Source organism: Bombus pyrosoma, linkage group LG10 (assembly GCF_014825855.1).
Source record: "Bombus pyrosoma isolate SC7728 linkage group LG10, ASM1482585v1, whole genome shotgun sequence".
Classification (NCBI taxonomy): Eukaryota; Metazoa; Arthropoda; class Insecta; order Hymenoptera; family Apidae; genus Bombus; species Bombus pyrosoma.
The window spans coordinates 5,418,179-5,439,220 of record NC_057779.1 but is presented as its reverse complement, the minus strand read 5'-3'; the positions used below and the strand labels follow the sequence as shown (position 1 = coordinate 5,439,220).

At 39.1% G+C, this 21,042-nt stretch overlaps 1 protein-coding gene across 2 annotated transcripts in view; it reads right to left on the bottom strand.

The window, feature by feature from the left end:
• Positions 1–8,196: 8,196 nt before the first annotated feature.
• LOC122571548 (B-cell lymphoma/leukemia 11A-like) overlaps positions 8,197–21,042 on the bottom strand; it is a 47,262-nt gene continuing 34,416 nt past the window's right edge. For both annotated transcript variants that reach the window (XM_043735430.1, XM_043735429.1), the window contains exon 3: positions 8,197–13,299. In XM_043735430.1, coding sequence (XP_043591365.1) covers positions 11,156–13,299 — 2,144 coding nt within the window. In that variant the 3' untranslated portion in view covers positions 8,197–11,155. The remainder of the gene's footprint in view (positions 13,300–21,042) is intronic.

The window sequence follows — 21,042 nt, the reverse complement described above, 5'->3', positions numbered from 1 at the left end:
CTATAAAATCACCTATTTAAGAATGATTGCTCAAACTGCGAATCGGTATGCATTTATTGGAAATCTATAAAACTTATAAAATATTTTATATTAGAACACTTGGCATAATATTCAGAAAATAAAAGAATTGTCTGTCATAGTTGATTTTCTGCAATTATATTCATAAAAATGTGAATTTGCATAAATATTCGCGGTTTGCTGATTACAAAATTACAGCCTGTTACATCCAATCTTAACCCTTATATGTACATATATCTAGAAATTTTGTTTTTAACAACTTCCACCAAGTAGTCGCTAAAATTTTCGTGTCATCGCTAAAAAATTCACGTGTCAAGTGCCAGAAGAAGTATAAATTCGAGCGTATCTCAGGAAATTGCGACAAGTTAGCGGCGTAAAATTTTAACGAACAGCCAGCCGCACTAACCGGGTTCGTTAGGCTTCGGCATATCCCTAAAGGGACCAGTTTAGCCAGGACACGTCAAAACGGTCCTCGATTGGTCAGCAGAAAGGGGTGGCAAGCCCACGCATACGATTGGTCAAAGCTACCCTTGTAGTAAGCGAATACTGACCCTTCGGGGGAGGATTTCTCTCCCTTGAAAAATATCGCCGATCTTTCGCGCCCCTGGCAAACGAGCGGAAAGAAAACGCACAGGGAACTCGATGAAACGTATACGGATAGTTTAGCGGCTTGCTGTGATTCGTTTCGTGTCTTACGATTTCTTTTTCCCCTCCTTTTTTCCTGTACCTTTTTCATATCGTTTTCTGTAGATTTAAATAGAAATAGAGAAATATTGAAGGGCATATCGATTATTATTGACAATCCTCGATAAGGAAGACTGTCAACAAAATGCTTTACAAGTATTTGTAAACAGGCACATTGTTGATCTTATTAAAAAAATATTATAATTATATAATACATTAAATCTGTATAACCTTCGTCACAAACGAGATATAAATGTAAATCCTGTAGATCACATACCTGCAAGCATCACGTTACAGCGGCATTATATGTATTTGTCACTTGAATTCAAACGGCTTCGAGTACGAGCAAAACATTGCCAAAGCGCTACGTGAATTTAACCCTGCCGCGATTCTCGAACTTTTATATTACGATCTTACTCTTATCTCTACAAATAAGAAGATTTTTAATGTCTTAAAAAACGCATCAATTACAATTCTCTCTCAACGTGCTCAAACTTGAGATAATTTTCAATATTAACAAAATGCAATGGACCAAAAAATCAGCAAAAGAGTACAGCAAGGTTACGAAACTTAAAAGTTTATTTGATTCGGAAGTGGCTTCATCCATCGACAGCTAAGGAAAGAAAAAGCGCGATAAGAGCAGCCGGTTTCGCAGTATCGGCCGCAAATTGGAAAATCGAAAAGCAAAGCGTGACATGGTGGCCCGTGTAAAGAAACGTTCCAGTAATTGATTTAGGAGTATCCATTTAATTAGGCGGACGTTGTAAAGGCCGAGAAGAGATCGAGATCCGACAATACTTTCGCAGTTCTTTATCGGGAAACTGAGAAGGACAGCCGCGGGAACGACGAAGTATCGGCAATAATGAGATTGAAATTAATTCGACGTCGTGCCGGTCGACGAGATATTCGACGATAAGATAATTCAACAAATTTGCCCAACTAAGTCTCGGATTTTCATTCCACACCAATGTTACTATTATTCGAGAGTATTACCGCTATTTCTATTTTTTTCTTCTTCATCCTCTTGTTCCTTTTCTTTCTACTTTTTGTTGGCGATCCTTAACGCTTCTTCACCGTGAAACGATTCTCGAACGAAGGAGAAGCGAGACCTCTTGCCGCGAAGACAAACGAGCACCGTTTAATCTTTTAACCGGGAACGAGACAGTGGCGCGAACGCAGCCGAACTAATCCAGCGCAATTGTTTTCGTCCGTGTTGACTGCTTATCTGGCTTAACAGCCGACTAATTCCGCGATCTAACAAACTTCGAGGCCCCGGTGCCTCCTCCGCTAGTAGTTAACCTCCGGTTCCCGTAGTTTTTCACGGCGTTCCGTGTAACGCTGCAACTGAATACCGGACATTAAGATATACACGGCGAACAACGTAATCGCTTAAACGGCCGCGAGATCATACGTGTCTCTGACGAGATAGCGAAATGGCGGCCATTTAAAGGGAAATAAACGCGTTCTCGGGAGCAATCGCGAGGAATGAGGGAACGATGCTTGAGTGGTGGGATCGTTTGGTTTAGAAAATTAATTGTGCAATTGATCTTATATATACAGAAGGAAGGTCTAAGGTTTTAGGGTTAACTGTTATAAGCTTTAAAGGTTCATAGCGTGTAAAGAGAGGAATAAGAGGATGATTAATAATAAAATGTAATCGTGTATTATGTTGTAGGGATACTTGATGAGGTTAATTTAATTGCTCGTGATAGATAATTTAGCTAAATTATAATAATGGAGAATGTATAAGATGAACATGTAATACGTTCGAAATTTATATTTGAAGCGGAAAGTTTGACAAAAATTAGACTTTCAATTTTAGTTCTTGTTAGAATTGGTTTTATTAGAATAATAGTTTCTGTTAAAATTAGAGTCATATTAAGACTTTATTTCTTTTGTCGAAGACGTGTCAGAGAACGATACGGCTCTATTGGCATTCTTTAAACACAGCGATCCCTTCCTATGCAGGGTCTCTAACTTACCCTCGGACCGGTTCTGTGAGGGGTTGAAATTTTGTAGGGAAGTGTACCACCTATTAGTAGGCAACCGTGTGCTACGTTGCTGCTGTACTTCAGGTAACTCAGGTGTATGGAACGAAATAGGAAAACACTGCGAATCGATACTCGAATCTTAGTTTCGAAAGTATCCTTGATATTATTTGCAAATTATATGTACAGAACTTTGTGTTAACAATGTAGCTCAAATTTTCGGGAGCGTTGAGATTATTCGTAGGTGAAAATCGATAGTTTAATTTTAACAGAGATTCAGCTGGGCTAAGTTTAGCACGCGCAATTAATGGTTACATTCGTTGGAGAATGCGCGAGTCAATATAATTCACGTAATAATCGCAAGACATTGTTACGTAGAATTTGAGAAAATTTCTATTTTGAATCGTGTCTACTATTATTTTATTATTGTTGAATATTGTTTCTGTTTTTAAAGATTTTGAATACAAGTTGTTATTAATTCGACCGAAACCATCGATATATTTTTTGTAATTATAAACAGGGGAAATTTGAAATTAATTATTTTTATGAGCTTCGCATCTCTACTTAGAAATAAAAAAATCCCAATCAGTTGACATGAACCAATTGAATAAGTCATTTACAAATCTTCTTTCCAAATTCATATAAAATGCCTGAAAGACAGAATAAAGATTGGTTGAAGGTAAGCGTTGCTATCGACTCTGTTATCTGTCACATGAACGAACGAAAGTATACGAATATATCTCGATAAATCAGCAAGAATACAACTCGTTAGCGACAACGGGGAATCCTAAAATTTAGAGAAAAGAAAAAGACAAATGCGAACGAAAAGGAAAATTTCTGTTCCTCGTGCTCGGTTGTCGAAACATCGCGATAAAAAAGACCTCGACTCTGTTTCCTAAAACGCATGTGCACCCGAAATCCCTAAAAATTCGGCAAAACTAAACGTCAACGACGAACTCGGAATAGTTAACGAAACGTCACGATAAAAGGCTAAAATTATATGCGTCCTTCTTCATTTCCCTGCCTTCCTCTCCACTCTCCTTTTTTTTTCCTTTTTTTTTTTTATCATACTGACTGCTGGTGCGCTGTTTCCTACGTTCGCGACGAACGGATGCGGACGAAACGGCGACGCGACGCCGGAAACGCGGATGGGGTGGGAGTTGAGCGTTTGACATATTTTGTCCGGAAAACCGACAGATCAGGGACGATAGCGGCGTACGAGAAAGGGTTGGTGGTTGGGGTGAGCACAGGGGCACCTCTGCTTCTGACGTGGAGATTAGTGTCCGCCATTGTGGTGACGTCACCATAGTTAACACGCATTCAAACGACCGTGCAAACGGCTGGTGAAATTATTGACCAACGCCTCGCGAGTTTCGTCACCTCGTCCTCATTCGTTCCTCTTGTCTTCCTCCTCTCTTCTCGTTTTCTTCTTTTCTTTTTTTTCAAAAACTCATCACAAGTCATTTTACGTAAAAATAATCGAATAATGGAAGAGATAGGGTAAAAACTGATTTCATGGTGGACAGTAGGATAGAGGAAGGAGATGATCTATCGTTGAATCGTGTAACGTCGAGTCTGCAGGCAGAAGTCGGTACCGGTTGACAGATGAATTGTGCCCCGAGGAACAATGGGACCGACCAAAAATTAACGGCATTGTCTTAACTTTGAATTCGCATGGCGGCTGGTGTTTGCCTCATGCCGTAGTCGATTACCACGAAACAGGGAGGCGCGGCTGGGCGCGAACGCATTCAGAAGAGAGCTTTCCTGGCTTTCGATTACGCGCCCGACGACGGATTGTCCCTGGCGTTACTGCCGCATTTCGAACTTTATGACGTGTAATTTTGGCTTTGACGTCTTCGGGAGATGTACGAGCGAGGAGGAAGGGGAAGTGTGCGTTTACAGCCATCCCCTGTTCTATTGTGTAAAAAATCCGTGGAGTTAGCAAAGTAGATGTAAATATGAAATGTTGATCCATGTTGGATAGGATTTACCGTGATTTCTATTTTGAATCTTTTTGCTTTTTCAGAATGTGAATGCGATTATTGAATGTAGGAAAAAATTCGGTGATTTCATATATATTCTGGAGAAAGTATAGACGTTGATGGATGTATACGATAATTAAGTAAAAAGTCTAGAAAATGTTAGCCATGAAATTGCAATATAAAATTCTCCCCATTTCCACTTCCAACTTGACTCTTTTCGAACATTTAATAATTGGTTAAGACAATCGAGATAAGGAAAAGGAAAAATAGTATATATCAGTTTACATCTTTCCTAAAAATAAACTAAGGACAGTAGAAAAGATACATAAAATTCAGATTAATATGTTTATATAGAACGTTTTATTACAAATTTTTTGTGAGAATTTATTATTATTCTGTTCATATATTAAATGCCAAACTGTAACGCGATTTCATTAACATTACTGCTACTTTACTATTTACGAATTTATTTTGTAATTTTACTAATCAATTTATTAGTACTTAACTATCAGAAATCTACAACATAACACAATTTTATCTAATGTTACCTGATGTTAAAACCATGCTCAACCCCCATGGTACTGCAACCAGATACGCGTTACGGTAGTACCCATGGCTTGACGTGCAGGCGAACTATTCTTACCTGAGCCCCGTCCATCGATACCTTTTTCAAACGTGAGATGGCGTACAGCTCATTTCCAACAAGCGTTCTCCCTCGTACTATGAATTTAACGATCGCTCAGAGAAATCGATTAAAAAGAAAAATAAGAAATAATAGCTCGATTATCTGATTCCGGACAGAGCAGAGGCGATGGGTTCACGCGACGCGGCGGTTTCGCACACGCGAGACACGTTGCGAAATGCATTATGCAATAAACGTAATAAGCGTCCAATAGTAATGGCTCGAGAGGAGTTAAACAATTTATGTAACGAGCTTTCTATAGCCAGCGGAGGTGTATCGAGATCTGGCGTGAGATCGATCAATTATTCTCGCATAAATTCGCTCTTGTAATCGAGGAAGACGATCGTTCGCCAAGATCGTACGAATTGAAATTTATCCTCGGCTGATACCTTTGGGTCGTGGATGACCGAAACATTTTGATTTAGATGTAGCGACACAGGAGTCAAAGGACGATGCGAATCGAGAGCGACTCGTGTTGTTGTTTTGCCTCGGGATATTGACACAGCCTTGACGCATAAAACGTAATGATAAATAAACTCTGGGCAAAACAATGTTGCCGCTACATACAACTGTCGAATAAAGACAAATTTGAATTCTCCGACTCTCCCCGACCAGTATAAATAAACGGACGCGATCGCGAGCGAGCAGTTATTGTCCGAGATATTGTCCGAGTTATTGTCCAAGTTATTATCCGAGTTACTTTCCGAGTTATCGTACGAGCTATCATCAGATATTAACGGAGTTAATCTCGACAGCAGTTATATTTATTTAATTTATTTAAATATATTTGACGGGTTGCAACAGCAATTCCTCGTTATTCTATATTATAATCCTCGACACTATCCACCACATAGATTTAAGATTGATTGCTCAATCTTAACTTTTAAGATTTTTTTTTCTAAATTCTATTTAAAATTTTTGTCATATAAAATAATGTTAAATAATTTAATAGATCATTTAACAATTATGAATTGAGGATCTTTAGAAATATTTTTTGAACTGTATTGATATCGATTTATATGAATTATATTTGTGACTGTATTTTTGAATTAAAGATTCTACTTAGTTAAAGAAAATTATTTAAATAAATTTTGTACATTGATATATACTTATCTTCCTCCCGTATCCATTTCAATCAAAAATAGGATTAATCTGGTACAATATCTTTTATCTATCGATCACGTGATATAAATTTAATCGTGAAAGTAATTTACGCGAAATTATGTAACCATATTAAAAATAACATTTTTTTTTGGAATTGCTATGAGTCAATACCTTTTACTGTTGCTGAAATCTTATTTTTTTCTCAGGAACAATATGCTCTTTTTACAAGGGATATTATTATACCTAGCTTCGTTAACAATCATTATTTCAGCCAGTTACTGTCAAAAATCAATCGATAACAATACCAAATAATTATTATTACGCAATATACATTTCAATGCTGAAAGACAAAAATCTAACCCAAACCAATGTGTCAGTAATATTATTGAAACAATTGATAAGACGCAAACGTATGCGTCAGTAACAGTGGAAGTCTTAGTGAATCTAATTACTTCAAAAACCCATCTGAAAGACATTAATTTATAGTAGAATTAATAGAGATAGTGTTTAATATAAAAACCAGAATGGGAGTATATTAATATAACACGAATTATTTAAAAACAATGTGGTTTATTTGAATCGCACAAGACATACACCGTATCTGCTATGTTTATAATTACGGACCTCCCCGTGGAAAATCTGGTCAAAGGATGTGTCGCGAACTTTGGCCAGTCTTTGCCCGAAGACGCCTTATTTTCTCGTATTGCCTTAATGTCGATCCTCGGTTTTTTCTGATTTTTCATTTTTCTTTATTTTTGTTTAAATTGTTCGAAAGTGTTGCCAGGTCTTGAAAACCCAGTCGTACCGTGTCTAGAAACCGAGCTTCGGATTATTTTTACCCTGGATCAGAAGATTTCATGCTAAAAATCCAATTTCCCTGCTACCGACTGTTTTTGTTCGCCTCCGTTTCTGCGCATCCTGCCGCGTTCATCTTGCGTGTGGCTCATTTCCCATCCTGTCGCTTACTATATTATAGGAAATACCTCTTCATATTTTTTTTCTTGTTTATTTATTTTATTTAACTGTCTAGATACTTCAATTCGCTATACTTCTGACGTTTTGCTCTTCGCTTTATTTATTTATTTATTTATTTTTTTATTTCGTCTGGGATTATCTTTTACCATTTTACGTGGTTTACCCTGTGTAGAAACGTTAGAAATCGATCGATAGGACACGACGAGGCGAAATAACACGATTTATTTCATCCACGTGAAAGAAACTTCAGGTTTCGTCGTCTGGAATTCGTTCTGGAAGATTCCACTTTCGCGGCGAATTTACTCATCGTCTCCTGTCGATCGAATCACCCGTCGCGAGATTTGCGTGTGTGATTGTGTTCTTTTTCTTCTTTTTTTCCTATGTTCGCTTCGTGAGGCAGGGAACTTGGTCCTATGTGGGATGAATTCGAATAAGAAAGACGAGAGAAACTTTTGGAAACGAAGCGCGCGTTTCGTCGCATCGTCTCACGGATTAAGGTCATTCTGTGAACTTATAATTCTTTTTCTTTCTTTTTACCGTTCCTTTGATTTAATTCTATCTTGCTGTTTTACAGAATTAAATTTTTCGAAAGCACTCAAGAAGGACGAAACATCCATCTGTTAGATAATTGCCCCATTTGTTTCTCTTTTATTATTCGTATTCTTATAATGTTCACGTGCCAATAAAATGGCCAACAAACATCCTCGAAGATAATGATGAACGAAACGACGCGTTCTCGTGTGCACGAAAAAGATTGATGCAATTAATATTATGATGATTTTTATTTATTTCTCACGTTTGAACGCCGACGATCATGTTCGTCTGCCTTATTCTCCGCCCGGTTCTCCACCTCCCTGTATTCGTTTCCCATTTTTGCTACGGGCAGTGCCATATATTTACAATATATCGTATAAACGGAGCCTGGCATGTACGTATTTCAGAATCAATCTAACAAACGCTTTTTTTTTCTTTAACTAGATAACGAGATTTTCATTTTTTTATCATTTTGCCTTTTACCTAGGGCCGTACACGTCTAACACCGAGACAACTATCTTGATATGAGTTTTTTTCTCCTTTTATCCCTTTATTACTCACTCGTTATTGACACTCATACAATACACAACGCACGGAAAAATTGAAGAAACTAACGTTCGATCCTTTTTCCTTTAACGCGCAGACGCACAGTTTCAACGAACTCATACATACACAAAAATCGAGAAACGCACACACATGCTATACTCCAGTTACTCTTTATCTTATTGCCTAGATCATCTTTTTTTTTTTTATTTAGGAACAGTCCCCTTCGAAAACGTTTACAACGAGGCGTTTTTCGGGAAAACGAAATGAACGAAGGAAAAAAAAAACAAAAGGGGAAGAAACAGAACTATACAGTACGTAGTATGATGGAACGTAAGAGAAAAGGAAAGATAATTGAACGCTGGATCGTGCGAATACAATATGTAAGTACCTCAGTCTTCGGTTTCTTCCAACGAAAAAAACGGAGAAAGTAAAAGGATAATCAGTTAACCAACCGTCGCATCGTTTGGACGCGCCACTTGGTGGACACGACGATTTTCGCAGGATCAACTATCCGTGTTCTCGATCCTGCGAAAGCCGCGCGATATCCGATCAGCCGCGACGGTAATAAATATAACCAACGAACAAACGCGCTATAATAATAGCGCCAGCGTGTTTTGCGACCGCAAAATGACCGTCGAAGATTTCTCGAACGCCCTTCACACGAGCCAACCACAAAACTGTCTCTTCAACGTCTATACATCGTATTTTTTCCAAATCATAGCCATTATTTTTTCCAAATTTAGTTTTATCACCTTTTTGTTATTTTTATTTTCTTCCTTATAATCCTTTTATTATCTGCATTAATTTCTTTTCATTTTTATTCGATTTTTCTCTGTGAACGTGAATAGACAAATTTTTATGACTAGCTATCGAACGTTAATTAGACGCGCTTTTTTAAAAATCCGTTTAACATAGCGCCATCGCGAAAACAACAAAGAGAAGTTTCGATAGAGAGCCTTCGACGAACATCTTCGGCCGACGATCATCGCGCCGATAAACCTAAACAACTTTGGCATCTTCTTAACCATGTAAAACATCATCTTCGATAATAATTTAATAATAGCGGAGATAAAATAATGAAGACAGCGCTTACAGTCGCTTGTAACCGCGTTAATAATAGTGGCAATGAATAATAATAATAATAATAATAATAATAATAATAATCAGTATGACAATAATAATAATATAATAGTAATAATAATAAAGTCAATAATTAATGTTAATAATGACAATAATAATATTAATAATAAGCAATAATAGAAACATATATAATAATATTAGATAATATTAATAGACAATAAAAGTACTATGATATATTTTACATAGGATGGGGCGGTGGAGCTTAAAATCTAGAAAAAACGCAGCGCACACTTCCGGTTCACGCTGTATACGATAAATCGTACATCAAATACTCTCTGTATTTCTAATATCCGATAGCTAAACGCTGTTGAATTATTATTTAAGGGTGGATTTGAGGTTTTTCGAATATCGATGTTTCGCGCTTATATACATACACAAAGGATAACTTCGAAATCGCTCACGTGATTATTCTTCTTCTCGATGGAAAAGAATAATTTGTCACTTTTATTTTCTGACTTTTCTCGCGTTTTCACTTTTTTCTTTCTTCTTAGAAAACAAAGAGAGACGCTCGATGTACCGAAGCGACGTCGTCGGTGCAATGTACAAAAGGATTATTTTTCCCCTTCTAACCCTCTAAATCACTCCTCTCTCGCCCCCTCTTCTCGACCTTTCGACCCTAAACGCTATACGTACGAACTGGTTGCAGGTTTTTTCATATTATATAACGTAATGTACATACATATACACGCGAACACGGCTCTCCATTACACATATATACATATATTACGTTATACAGTATTAGTATGCGATAATATTCTCTATTATTATTAAATAAATAATCTTCAAATGCAATAATAAAGTTACTATGTTCATTATCCTATGTATAATATTTATATTTTGTATAATTCATCCTCTCGCGATTTTATATTTATGTATATATTTATACATTTATATATATTTTTTATACTCTTTATCTATATAATATGTATATTTATATATATTCATATTTATAGTTTCTTTATTTATAATTATTTACTCTTTTAAATAGTTCTGCTGGGACTCGCAAAGTGGTAACCATTCGTTCGTTTCTCTAGTTCAATGTTTAAAACTGTCTTTATCCATCGAACAAGTTTGAATTTTTCTTTATATTCGGTTTCCTCCGATTCGGAAACCTTTCTTTTTCATCTTGAAATCCTCAAACGTGGCTTTTTAACTTTCGAGGCTGACATTTCTCGTTGTTCTTCGTTTATACAATGATGTATATTCCTTGTGTTGCCGGAACCGTTTCCAGGTCATATCGATCGGCTGTTTCCTCGTTCACCGACCTACCGCCTCCTCCAACACTGAGAGGCGATCCTGGACATTTGACCAGAGAAGATTATTCGGAGTACATTGCAACCGTGTCTTCGTCTGAACATTTTAAGGTTCCTTGTCCTCGTCCAGGATTCGCCTTTCTGCCCTCTGTTTCACTTCCAAGGAAGAAGATCCCCTCTTCAGTACACCGGATAAGGTGGTCTGTGTGGCCACAGTGGCGGGATCGGCGGTAGGCTTCCGTTCCAAGATCAAGTGTCCTTGGTACTCAACGAGGAGTCCTCGTCTTGGCTACCAGGATATGGCATGCCTAGTTTTGGACCTTGCTGCACCACAACCACGCACTTTCTCATGTGCTTCTCCAGCGTGCTTGGTACCGAGAATGGCATCTCGCAGAAGCGACATTTGTACGTGTCTTTCCCGTGTCTACCATGTGTCTTCATGTGCCTGGTCAGTTTCGAACTCTGTGCACACGCGTACGAGCACAACTCGCATTTGTATGGTTTTTCTCCTGTATGAGATCGCCTGTGTACCGTCAGGTTCGAGCAATTCTTGAATACTTTGCCGCAATACTCGCACGTGTCGTTCCTGCCACTTCGTTCCTTTTTCAATAAGGGACTTGGTAAACCTTGAAGGGCTAAACTGGACGTGGTAGCCTTCGTTGCTTTACGGAATTCATTGTTTTCTAGGTAATGAGGACTCGGTAGCCAGAGGCCACCAAAGTCCGGCCCCGAAGATCTGGGAAAACCCTGACCAGAGAATATATTAGGTGTGGTTGAGGAATTGAAGTTCGTGGGCGATAACGCGCTGTCTTTCTCCTTGTTGTTGTTCAGAGAGTTGGTCATGTTAGACGGCGATTCCGTTTTAATGAAACCGCCCCGATGGTTCTCCTGCAGAGCCTGCCTATAAGCCTCCGAGTACTGTGCGATGTTACTTAATCCAAACTTTTCCATCAAATCACCGACTAAACTGGCTGGTTTCTGCTCTATTCTACCACTGCTTTCCTCTCCGCTTTGACCTTGAGTAGTACTCAGATCCTCTGGTGTATTCTCTTCGGTATCTTCCCTTTCTCCTTTCTGTTCGTTCTCGTCCGCTTCATCGAGATCCATATTCTCATCGCAACTGGAACCATCGTCCGGAACAGTTTCGACGCTCCCTTGAGGACTAGCCGCGTTCAGATTCTCCTGGTGTTCTTTTCTCATATGTTTCCTCAACTCGGCAAAGCTTGGAATCTCCATTTCGCAAACTTCGCACCTCGTCGGCGTCGTCTGTCCATCCTGCGTTCCATCCTGTCCATACTGTCTCTCCTTGTCCCTGTGACTTCTTCGATGCACGATGAGATTCGACTGGAAACGGAACTTTTTGTCACAGACCTCGCACGAGTAAATCGTTTCTGATACAGAGTCTGCGATGATGGGCGTCGAGGCGACAGGCGGACTGGTCTTCTCGCTATCGGTCGAATTATTATTGTTATGATGACCAACCGGGCTCTGACTGTAGCAGGGCGGCGAATTCTCCTTTTGGTGATTGTTATGTGTCAGTATTGTAGCGTTGTTCGACGCTGGACTGGGAGGTTCGACAGGTTGACTGTGATTTTGTGCTGCTGGCGGCTGCTGTTGTTGTTGCTGGACGGTGCTCGGTACAGGTACAGGCGGTACCGGGGCGGGTGGGTTCGAATTCGTCGTCGAATTACCGCTACTAGGTGGAGCCGCGCCTAAGGACGGATTAGCGAGGCTCCTTAGGCGCGCCGAGTAAAAATCCAGATTGGCCTCGAGTGGAGGAGGATGCGCTTGACCGGCGAGGCCACGGCCGTGCGACAGTTCGGCCAGGTTCGCCAGATTCCGGGCATTGTTCAACGAGTCCAATGAACTACGGACCAAGGGATCTCCCAAATTTAAACCGTCCATACCTCGAAGCGGATCGCCAAGATTTTGGAGGTTTCTCGTGGCAGTCTGTAGCTCCTGCAGGCCTCTATACCCGGCCAGAGGATTCAAGGCCAAAAAGTCCGGCCTAAACATGGGTGGGAAGCTTCGTTCGAGGTGCTGAGGTAACCTTAGAAAACTGTGAAGCGGATCGCCAACAAGGGACGCTGAGGATTGAAGTTGTTGTCGTCCACTGCTGCTACCACTGGAACTCGTGCCGCCGGATGAGTTTCCCGTGGATGAGCTTCCGGTGGATTTACTGCTTAGGTTCAGGTGGTTGGGTGGGCTCAGGTGATGCGTGTGAGTGGGTGTGGGCGTTGGTGGACTTGGCGCGGGTGTGTTCGACGAGGAGTTCGTCGATGACGACGGGGAAGTGTATAGACGGGCGCCGTGGACGCTTTGTACGTGCTGGAGCAGATCCCACGCTGAAGATAGTCTTCTGGAACACTGCGAGCACTGCAGCCATCGTGGTTCTGAAACAAGATAATGTAGATGGTCTCGGTTAAATACTTGAAAGTACAGATTTTTGGAAAAGAACTCATTGAAGGAAGATATATCGTTAATTTATAGTAAATTGACAAATCGAGTATTTTAGGAATATGTGGGACTATGTTGATACGAATAGCTACAAGGTACAAAGGTTTTTTAATTTTAAGGAATTAATTTTCTCGTCACAAACAGTACAATGTTACACGAATCTCCGAAAATTTCTGGATTTCGAAGCTTGTGAATTGCTTTTAATTTATAAAACGAGAATATTTAATACTTAATGCGGAGGGGAAACACTTCGGTAAATTTTAGATTAAATTAAAATATAACAAGTCCGCAGTATCATTGATGATTCTCTGACAGTAATTCGAAATGAGTCCCGGGCATTTCAGCTGAGCGTCGGGCGGTCCACCGTGGGGTTTTAGTCGGTATAGTCCGACACTACCGTATAAAAATCTTTTTTTTTTGTCGTTGATAATTAGTCTGCATGAATTTACTTGCACACATAAAGATACAGAAATACATCAGCGATCGTCTATGTACAAGAAAACACTGATTATTACCGTGACGTAAAAGACATGGTATTTACATTCCGAATAACGAAAAATGGTATTAAACCGAAAACTGCTTAAAAAGCCTTGATCACGCCTAAGATAAGAAAGGATCGAAAATCGCATAAAATATTTCACCCCGAAGCAACACTCCTGCGGGCGATCACGCGTGCGATAAGTTGCAACCGCATCAAACAGTCCACGAGATTACCGTGAACCACGATGATATATGGAAACACGGGGAAAAAATCTCTCGTCAAAATTGTAGAGGGACAAGGCGACACCACCGCGAGAACATGTGTGCCTAACGTGTGTCCGACCCACGTATATAGTAAGTTCAACCGGCTATCAATTTTCGAGGCACCCTTAATTTCGCGGAATCGGGATAGAATCGGGTCCGCCGATTGAATTCGGAATTCAAACGGCGCGGCTGTGTCAAATTGCGGCCACGCGGGGGCTTAAAAATAATATCCCCGACAACGATGTTCCATAGTCGGGGGGGTTGAAAAGGCTGGCTCGAGGCGAATAGGGATCGGTTCAGACTGAAACTGACCCTTAACGACTTCTCGACCCTGCCTCTCGCTCCGTCGACGACCGCGGGAGGAACTGGTTTTGAATTTCAATGTTTTTAATCCGGAATATCAGATTTTCGGCCATTTTTCACGCTCCGGAGACGACGTTCTACGCTGTGCTAGGGTGTCCGTAGGATTTTATTAATTCGTGGCCACCCTCTCGTAAAAGAGGATGAAGGAAGACGAGAAAAAAATGGAAGGAAAGCGGAACAGACGTTGTGATGGTCCCTTGTTTCGTACCGCGGAAATGCCATTGAACGGAGGATCAGGGACATATTCGAAGAACTCGTGATTCCGGACGTTAGGGTGATCGTGAATTAAATTTGTTTGGAAGAAACGTGGAGAGGCGATATGGAGTTTGTAAGCAGACGGATTTTTCGTTTGAGGTGTAACGATAGTTGAGATTACGAACGAGGAAAAATGCAATTTAAGTTATATGGGCGAGGATTGTAAATAATTCATAATGTGTCTCAAGATACATGAAATTGAAGTTTATATTTGTGTTCCGTGACTTTTAATATTTAACGATTCTTTGAAATAGTGACATGTGTTTTTAGCAAATTGTATTCCTTTCAAAGCATACTTTATCTCTTCAATGTGCCACTTGCTTTCGTCTCATATGTTATAGAATCGTGAACTCATACTTATCAGGAGTTACTATATTTATGAATTTCAATAAAATATTGGGAGAAAAGTTCTGTGATTAGTATAAACGAGTTAGTGTTAGAATAGAACATAAGCAAAAAATTACACAGTTAAATCGAACGTGGAAGAGAAGCGTGTTAGAAAATTAAAAAGTTGGGGATCGGTTCACCTATTATACCGTTTCAGACTGATTTAACATCGGGAAGAAAAGTCAACCGGAGAGACAAAAGATCTGGGAAAAATAAAAGCGATCCTAATTAAATGGCTGTTCGAGATAGGGGAAGATCTTTGTCGTCGAAGGAAGTCTGGAAGCGAGAGTCTTAAAGCCGAACCTCCTCTAAATAAGACCTTACATTTTACTTAAGTTTCTTATTCCATTCGAATTGAGTCGTTTGTTACACCAAACGGAACGTTCTCGTCGATCGTTTGCTCTTCTGAATTCTCTTTAAATCGTATAAAAGCAGTACGACTTGCGAGTAAAATGATCAGGTTCTATAGTTTCTGTAGATTCTTCTATTTTCAGTGCTAGTTATACCTTGCGGTGTTTCATATTGCTCTGTCGTAAATATCTTTTAAATTAACCGTGAATTAATGAAAAAGAAAATCATGGATTATTCATAAAAATCAATAAAGAGACTAACTACTAGCAAGCATTTAGTGCCAAATACATATGAGCTTTTTCGAACTTAAATTGATCAACTCCGCTTTTTATAAAGTTATGAATGTCGCATTACCCGGATACGAAATTAGTACTCGACGTCTCAACAAAGAAACCACATTTTCATAAATTTATTGATCATAGGTGAATACCGCAAATAACTGTAAATTTCAAAAAAAGTTCTCACAAAATAATGTTTGTAATTATCCTGCTTGCACGCAGTTTAATTTATAAAGTCGATCCGCATAACTTCTGAACGATTCGTATGGCCTGTATTCAATCCATCAAAAAGTGTTGAAACCACGGCGAATGCATAAAATATCCCGCCCCCCCCCCCAGAAAAAAGAGATAAAAATTCCGAATACCAATGGAACAGGAAAACAACGAATTATACGATTTTTGGTCACACCTCGGTCTCGTTACTGAAATTATTCAAGAGAAACTGCTTGAGAGCCGCGTGGAACACACAGAAGCGTGTATCAACGATGTCCAATAAATGAATCACGCTGGCGCGGATCCTGGCGACAATGGGACACGTAAACAATGAATCCTAAATTAAATTAGAAACAACTCGAGGGACGTCAGCTTCATAAGCGATAGGATATACCCCGCGACAATACACAATAGAACACATATCGCCGCGTGTAACAAGGTGCTAAGTAGAATAACGAGGCTGCCGGGTGGGCGACAGATTTTTCTTCCCCGCCTCGCTGACCTTTCACCACGATTACGTTTGCGTTTACGCGTCGTGGTAAGAAACGCTCGCGGAATGGAAGAGGGAAAATACCGTGATTCCTCGCAGATAACCTCGTTCCAACGTCTACCAACGTTGCGTCGGCTTCGAGGCTGAAGTCTGAAGTTCAAACGTGATCGTATATGCGGTTTACAGGGGAAATTGATGATAGATAGATTCGAAATTTTTATACAAATTTATATTGTATTTTTATGGAACACAACCAAAGAAATAGTAATTAAACAGAGATTCGTTCTATCTATTGCAAATTATTATAGTTACCTGTTATACATTTTTACCTGCAATACACTTAGAAACGCTTAAAAATGCACCTGTTAACGATTACAACAAGTTCATTACCTTGGACAATCTAAATATTTTTTGCATATTATGTACATGTTCGTGTATTGTCATAAGTACATAAACATTCACGTTCCATTTGTCGCAGAACGTATTTATCGATAACATTCTCAACGACAATGAATATTTTTCCAATATTACTAATATTTCACACAGCTTACTTCAGGGTGTAGCTTATTTCATGATACAATTTACATCTTCGATTTGTAGAAATCATTAAACGAACTCGTAATATACGATCCTGACAAATGGAACATCTCGACGAACATAATAATACTTTTCGAATTTGACCGCTTCGACTATTCAACAGAATTTCCAAACAAAACTGAAACGGCTACACGGTTATCTCGACAAGCGGTAAAACAAAGGAGCGCGATACCGCAGAAACAGGAAGAAAAACCACTTAATTTTCACCGCGTCATCGATTCGACGAACCTTTTCGAGTGCGAACTTGGCTGACCCCGGCGAAGAGAAAATTAGAAAGCGAGGAAAGGGACGAGTCACGTCACAAATGAGGGGTCATCGAGTGGCAAACCGTGAAAATTTGGCATATTGTTTCACGCGTCTGGCCCTCGGGCGAGCTTTCGTCGACCGGAAGTCGATGATATTGCCGAGTTCCCTCGAACTCGTTGAAGAGGGGACCCGACACCGAGGAAGATAAGCAAGTGCTCGAGCATAATAAAGGTGTATCGATTCACAGGCGGACGCTTTTCATATGCAAACGTCGCGGCCGGCCATCCGTTAGGATTATTTCTTTAGATTTTCCACCATCTTCTCTCACTCTATGGATGCTTCTGCCCTTACGGAAGATGCGGCCGATAGAGAAGCGCATCGATCACGATTTATAGAGTTCCACTTTACAACGTGAATGGTGTTGCGAAAAAAGTACTGCGGCAATGGAAATCACTGGAAATTTGAAAGTTCTGTATAAAGCTGGCGTATAAAAATTATTAACAAAAGGAAAATGAGAAAATTATCTATATATTAAAATTATAGTTAGCGCATCTTGGGTATTATTGAGTTCGCAAGAATTACATTTTCACATTATTACATAGAATGGATGATATATAACATACTAGAAAATGTTAAATACGTGTGCGATCACCTATGAGTCGACAACCTCAATTGAAGGTTAATTTTAAGAAGAATTTAATCCAATTTAATTATTCAATTTACATATCGTATTGTGAGAACGTAAATGACCGAATCATCTAGTTCTAAACTACTCTCTTTCTCTTGTTAGTGTGTATGTCCTCGTGCGTGTATGCCGAGCCGATACACGTGACTTTGTCGAGCCGCCGAGCCGCCGCGGCTTTTCCGAAAGGGCCGGCTTTTCCTTTTGTCTTTTAACTGTCGATGTAGATCACCGAGGCCGATCAGAGTGTGACGAGCAGTTCATAACGAGCCGGTCGCCGGTGAAGATCTGCGCTAATAACGAGCCTCTACATTCTACACTATTCAGAAACAATTCTCTGTAATTTCAAAATTACAATGAACTAATATAAAAATTTAGTACAATATGTACATTTTAAACTTTTTATTCAATTTTCTATATAAATCAACATAAAAAACCGTTTTACAAAAAAAGCAGATAAACTAATTTATTATTATATTTGTCTGTCTATCATACAATAATCGTATCTTCGAACGAGAACTTGATCAAGCAATATGCAACTAAATTTCTACTAAAGAATTTTGTTAATATATTAAATACTAAATATACGTGACATACGATTTGATGGCAAAAACTAAATTCGTCAGGGGTATCGTAGGATCAAATAACGAACAATGTGGTCGCATACGAATACATGGTCTTCCGGTGCTCGCGATAGTGACCGAACGATTTTCCTCAGAAATTGCCCGACAAATTGGCCCACGCGACGTTTACGGGCAAATCGTTCGGAATGCCATTGTTTAACGACCATCCAAACCCTGGTCATCCTACGAATACTTCCTTTCAACCCTTTCACGGAAGATTTCACACGAAACCTAGCTACCCTCAATCGGTGGGTATAGTTCCCGCGAAATAATTTTCCAAATATTCTTCGTCTCTTCAATACGCTTTTTTCAGACGCATTTTTCATGGACTTCTAACGTGTCCATTTTACAAACTTTTGGAAAAATTATGAGATTGGAAGTTATTCTTTCATGATATAATATTTTATATATTTTACTGTATGTGCTATATACTATATGAAGACAATAAGACGGAAATATAATAAGTACATTTTTATTGATTTCTTAATTTCTGTATTCTTAATATACCATAGCTGAAAAATAGATTCATAAATCTAGTAAGTTTTTTAAAGGAAAATATTCACTGCATAATGAATAATATTCAATATTCACAAATGTTACGTTTATCGTAAGTCAGAACCTATCGTAAATAGCAATTTATCTGCTGAATATTTCGAAACCATATTTTCTGCTTGAATATTTCATATATTTTTACAGATGACACGAATTCTGCATATTCTTGGCTCTTTAAATTTTTCATAAGCGTATAAAAATTCGCAACCTGTTTACGATTAAAGGTCAACTACAACGTCAAAGAGTATGTTCAATTCGACACTTTGCACAAACCTGGCACGAAAGAAAGAAGCAAGTCAAATTCTAGAAAAATATCTGAATGAGCCTCCAGGAGACAAATTAGACAACTTTACTTTTTATTAATTTCTTAATTTCATTGCGTAAGTCCAATATTGAATTCTCAAGAAACGAATAACTTACTTCTGGAAGTTCATTCATCGCAAAAAGATGACGCGAATTTAAAAACCACTGTTTGTAACGTCATTACGTTCCTATGCTTTGTGTATGCGAAAGATTCTGACAAGAAGAATGTTACGAATGAAGAAAACTGCATACAGAAAGTGGAAAATATGAAACTATTAAATAAATTCATTTGATGTTCATACGAAACACCGCGAGGCAAAGTTTCAATCGGTCAATCTCTGTCGAACAAGCATAATCTGATCCCTGATTGCGATGCGACGCGCGTTGTCCCTTTTAAGTGCAACCCTTGTACGTAGGACAAAGTGCATACGCCGCATACGTTGGCTAATCGATATTTTAATATTGTCACACGCCATTCTGGATTAAAGGGCTTCCGGCGTATGCGTGTACACACACGTGGATACGTGCGTACGCGTGGTGACGTGACGAACAGCAGATGTGCCCGGTTTGAAAAGCGAGAAGATTTCCTCCGACGAAACTGTATCGTTTTAATAAATTTTCGTGCCGTCCACGGGACGTTCGTCGACCGAAAATTCCGAAAACAATCGCCTCTGGACGATCAATAGCCGTTGCCAGTAATTATCGTTTCATAATTAATAAATCCTGGAAATAGTTATCGCTCGGTGATCACGTCTGTTGTTAACGTACCTCTATTTGAGAATAGCTTTGGTAGAATTCGAAACGAACTGCTTTTTGGATCTGTAGAGATCGGACTGAGATGTAAAGAAACCTGATTTTTGGGGACACGTAAAATTGAATGGGTCCTGCCGAGTCTTGCGTCTCGCCTGTCACGTTCAAATTCTGCCAGATTTAATTTACCTGAGCGTAGTATTATTTGAAATATAGCGTTAATCGGGAGACCGATAGTTCTGTCTTTTCTTTTTTTTTTTATTTAAAGCTTCAGAAGTGCATTAACATTTTGGTACTTGTACGCGTTTGGTTATTTTATTTGCTGAACTGCACAGTAATTTTATGGAATTATTTGCTGAATGAAATGTCCGATCAAGTTTGCATGTCTTATTTTCATATTTCTTGGATTAATCTCTTTTGCGAAATAAATTTCTGTTACAGCCACATTATATGGCTGATAAGCCACATTATGTGCCATGAGTCTTTGGATAAAATTTGCTACTGTATCCTACGGCTAAATATAATGCGAAAATGTTGCTCAAAGAAAACACTTTAAAAGTTTTATCAAAAAGTTACAACAGAAATATGGAAATAACAACGAACTAATTTCTTCTTTGAAATGCAACATATCCCAAGCATAATTTTATTAAAACATCAAATTCAATCCATTGTCAAATGCGCTATATGTTATAAACATCGCTGAAACTTTCGTGAATTGAAGCTCTCTCTTTAAATAAACCCACATACTGTTCGAAGCTTCCCGCGACTGTATTTCTCGTGGTCACTACAATGTTGCAACGCGACTGGCTAGCGTTTTCTCCGAGACTTTATGTCCCTTGTTCCCC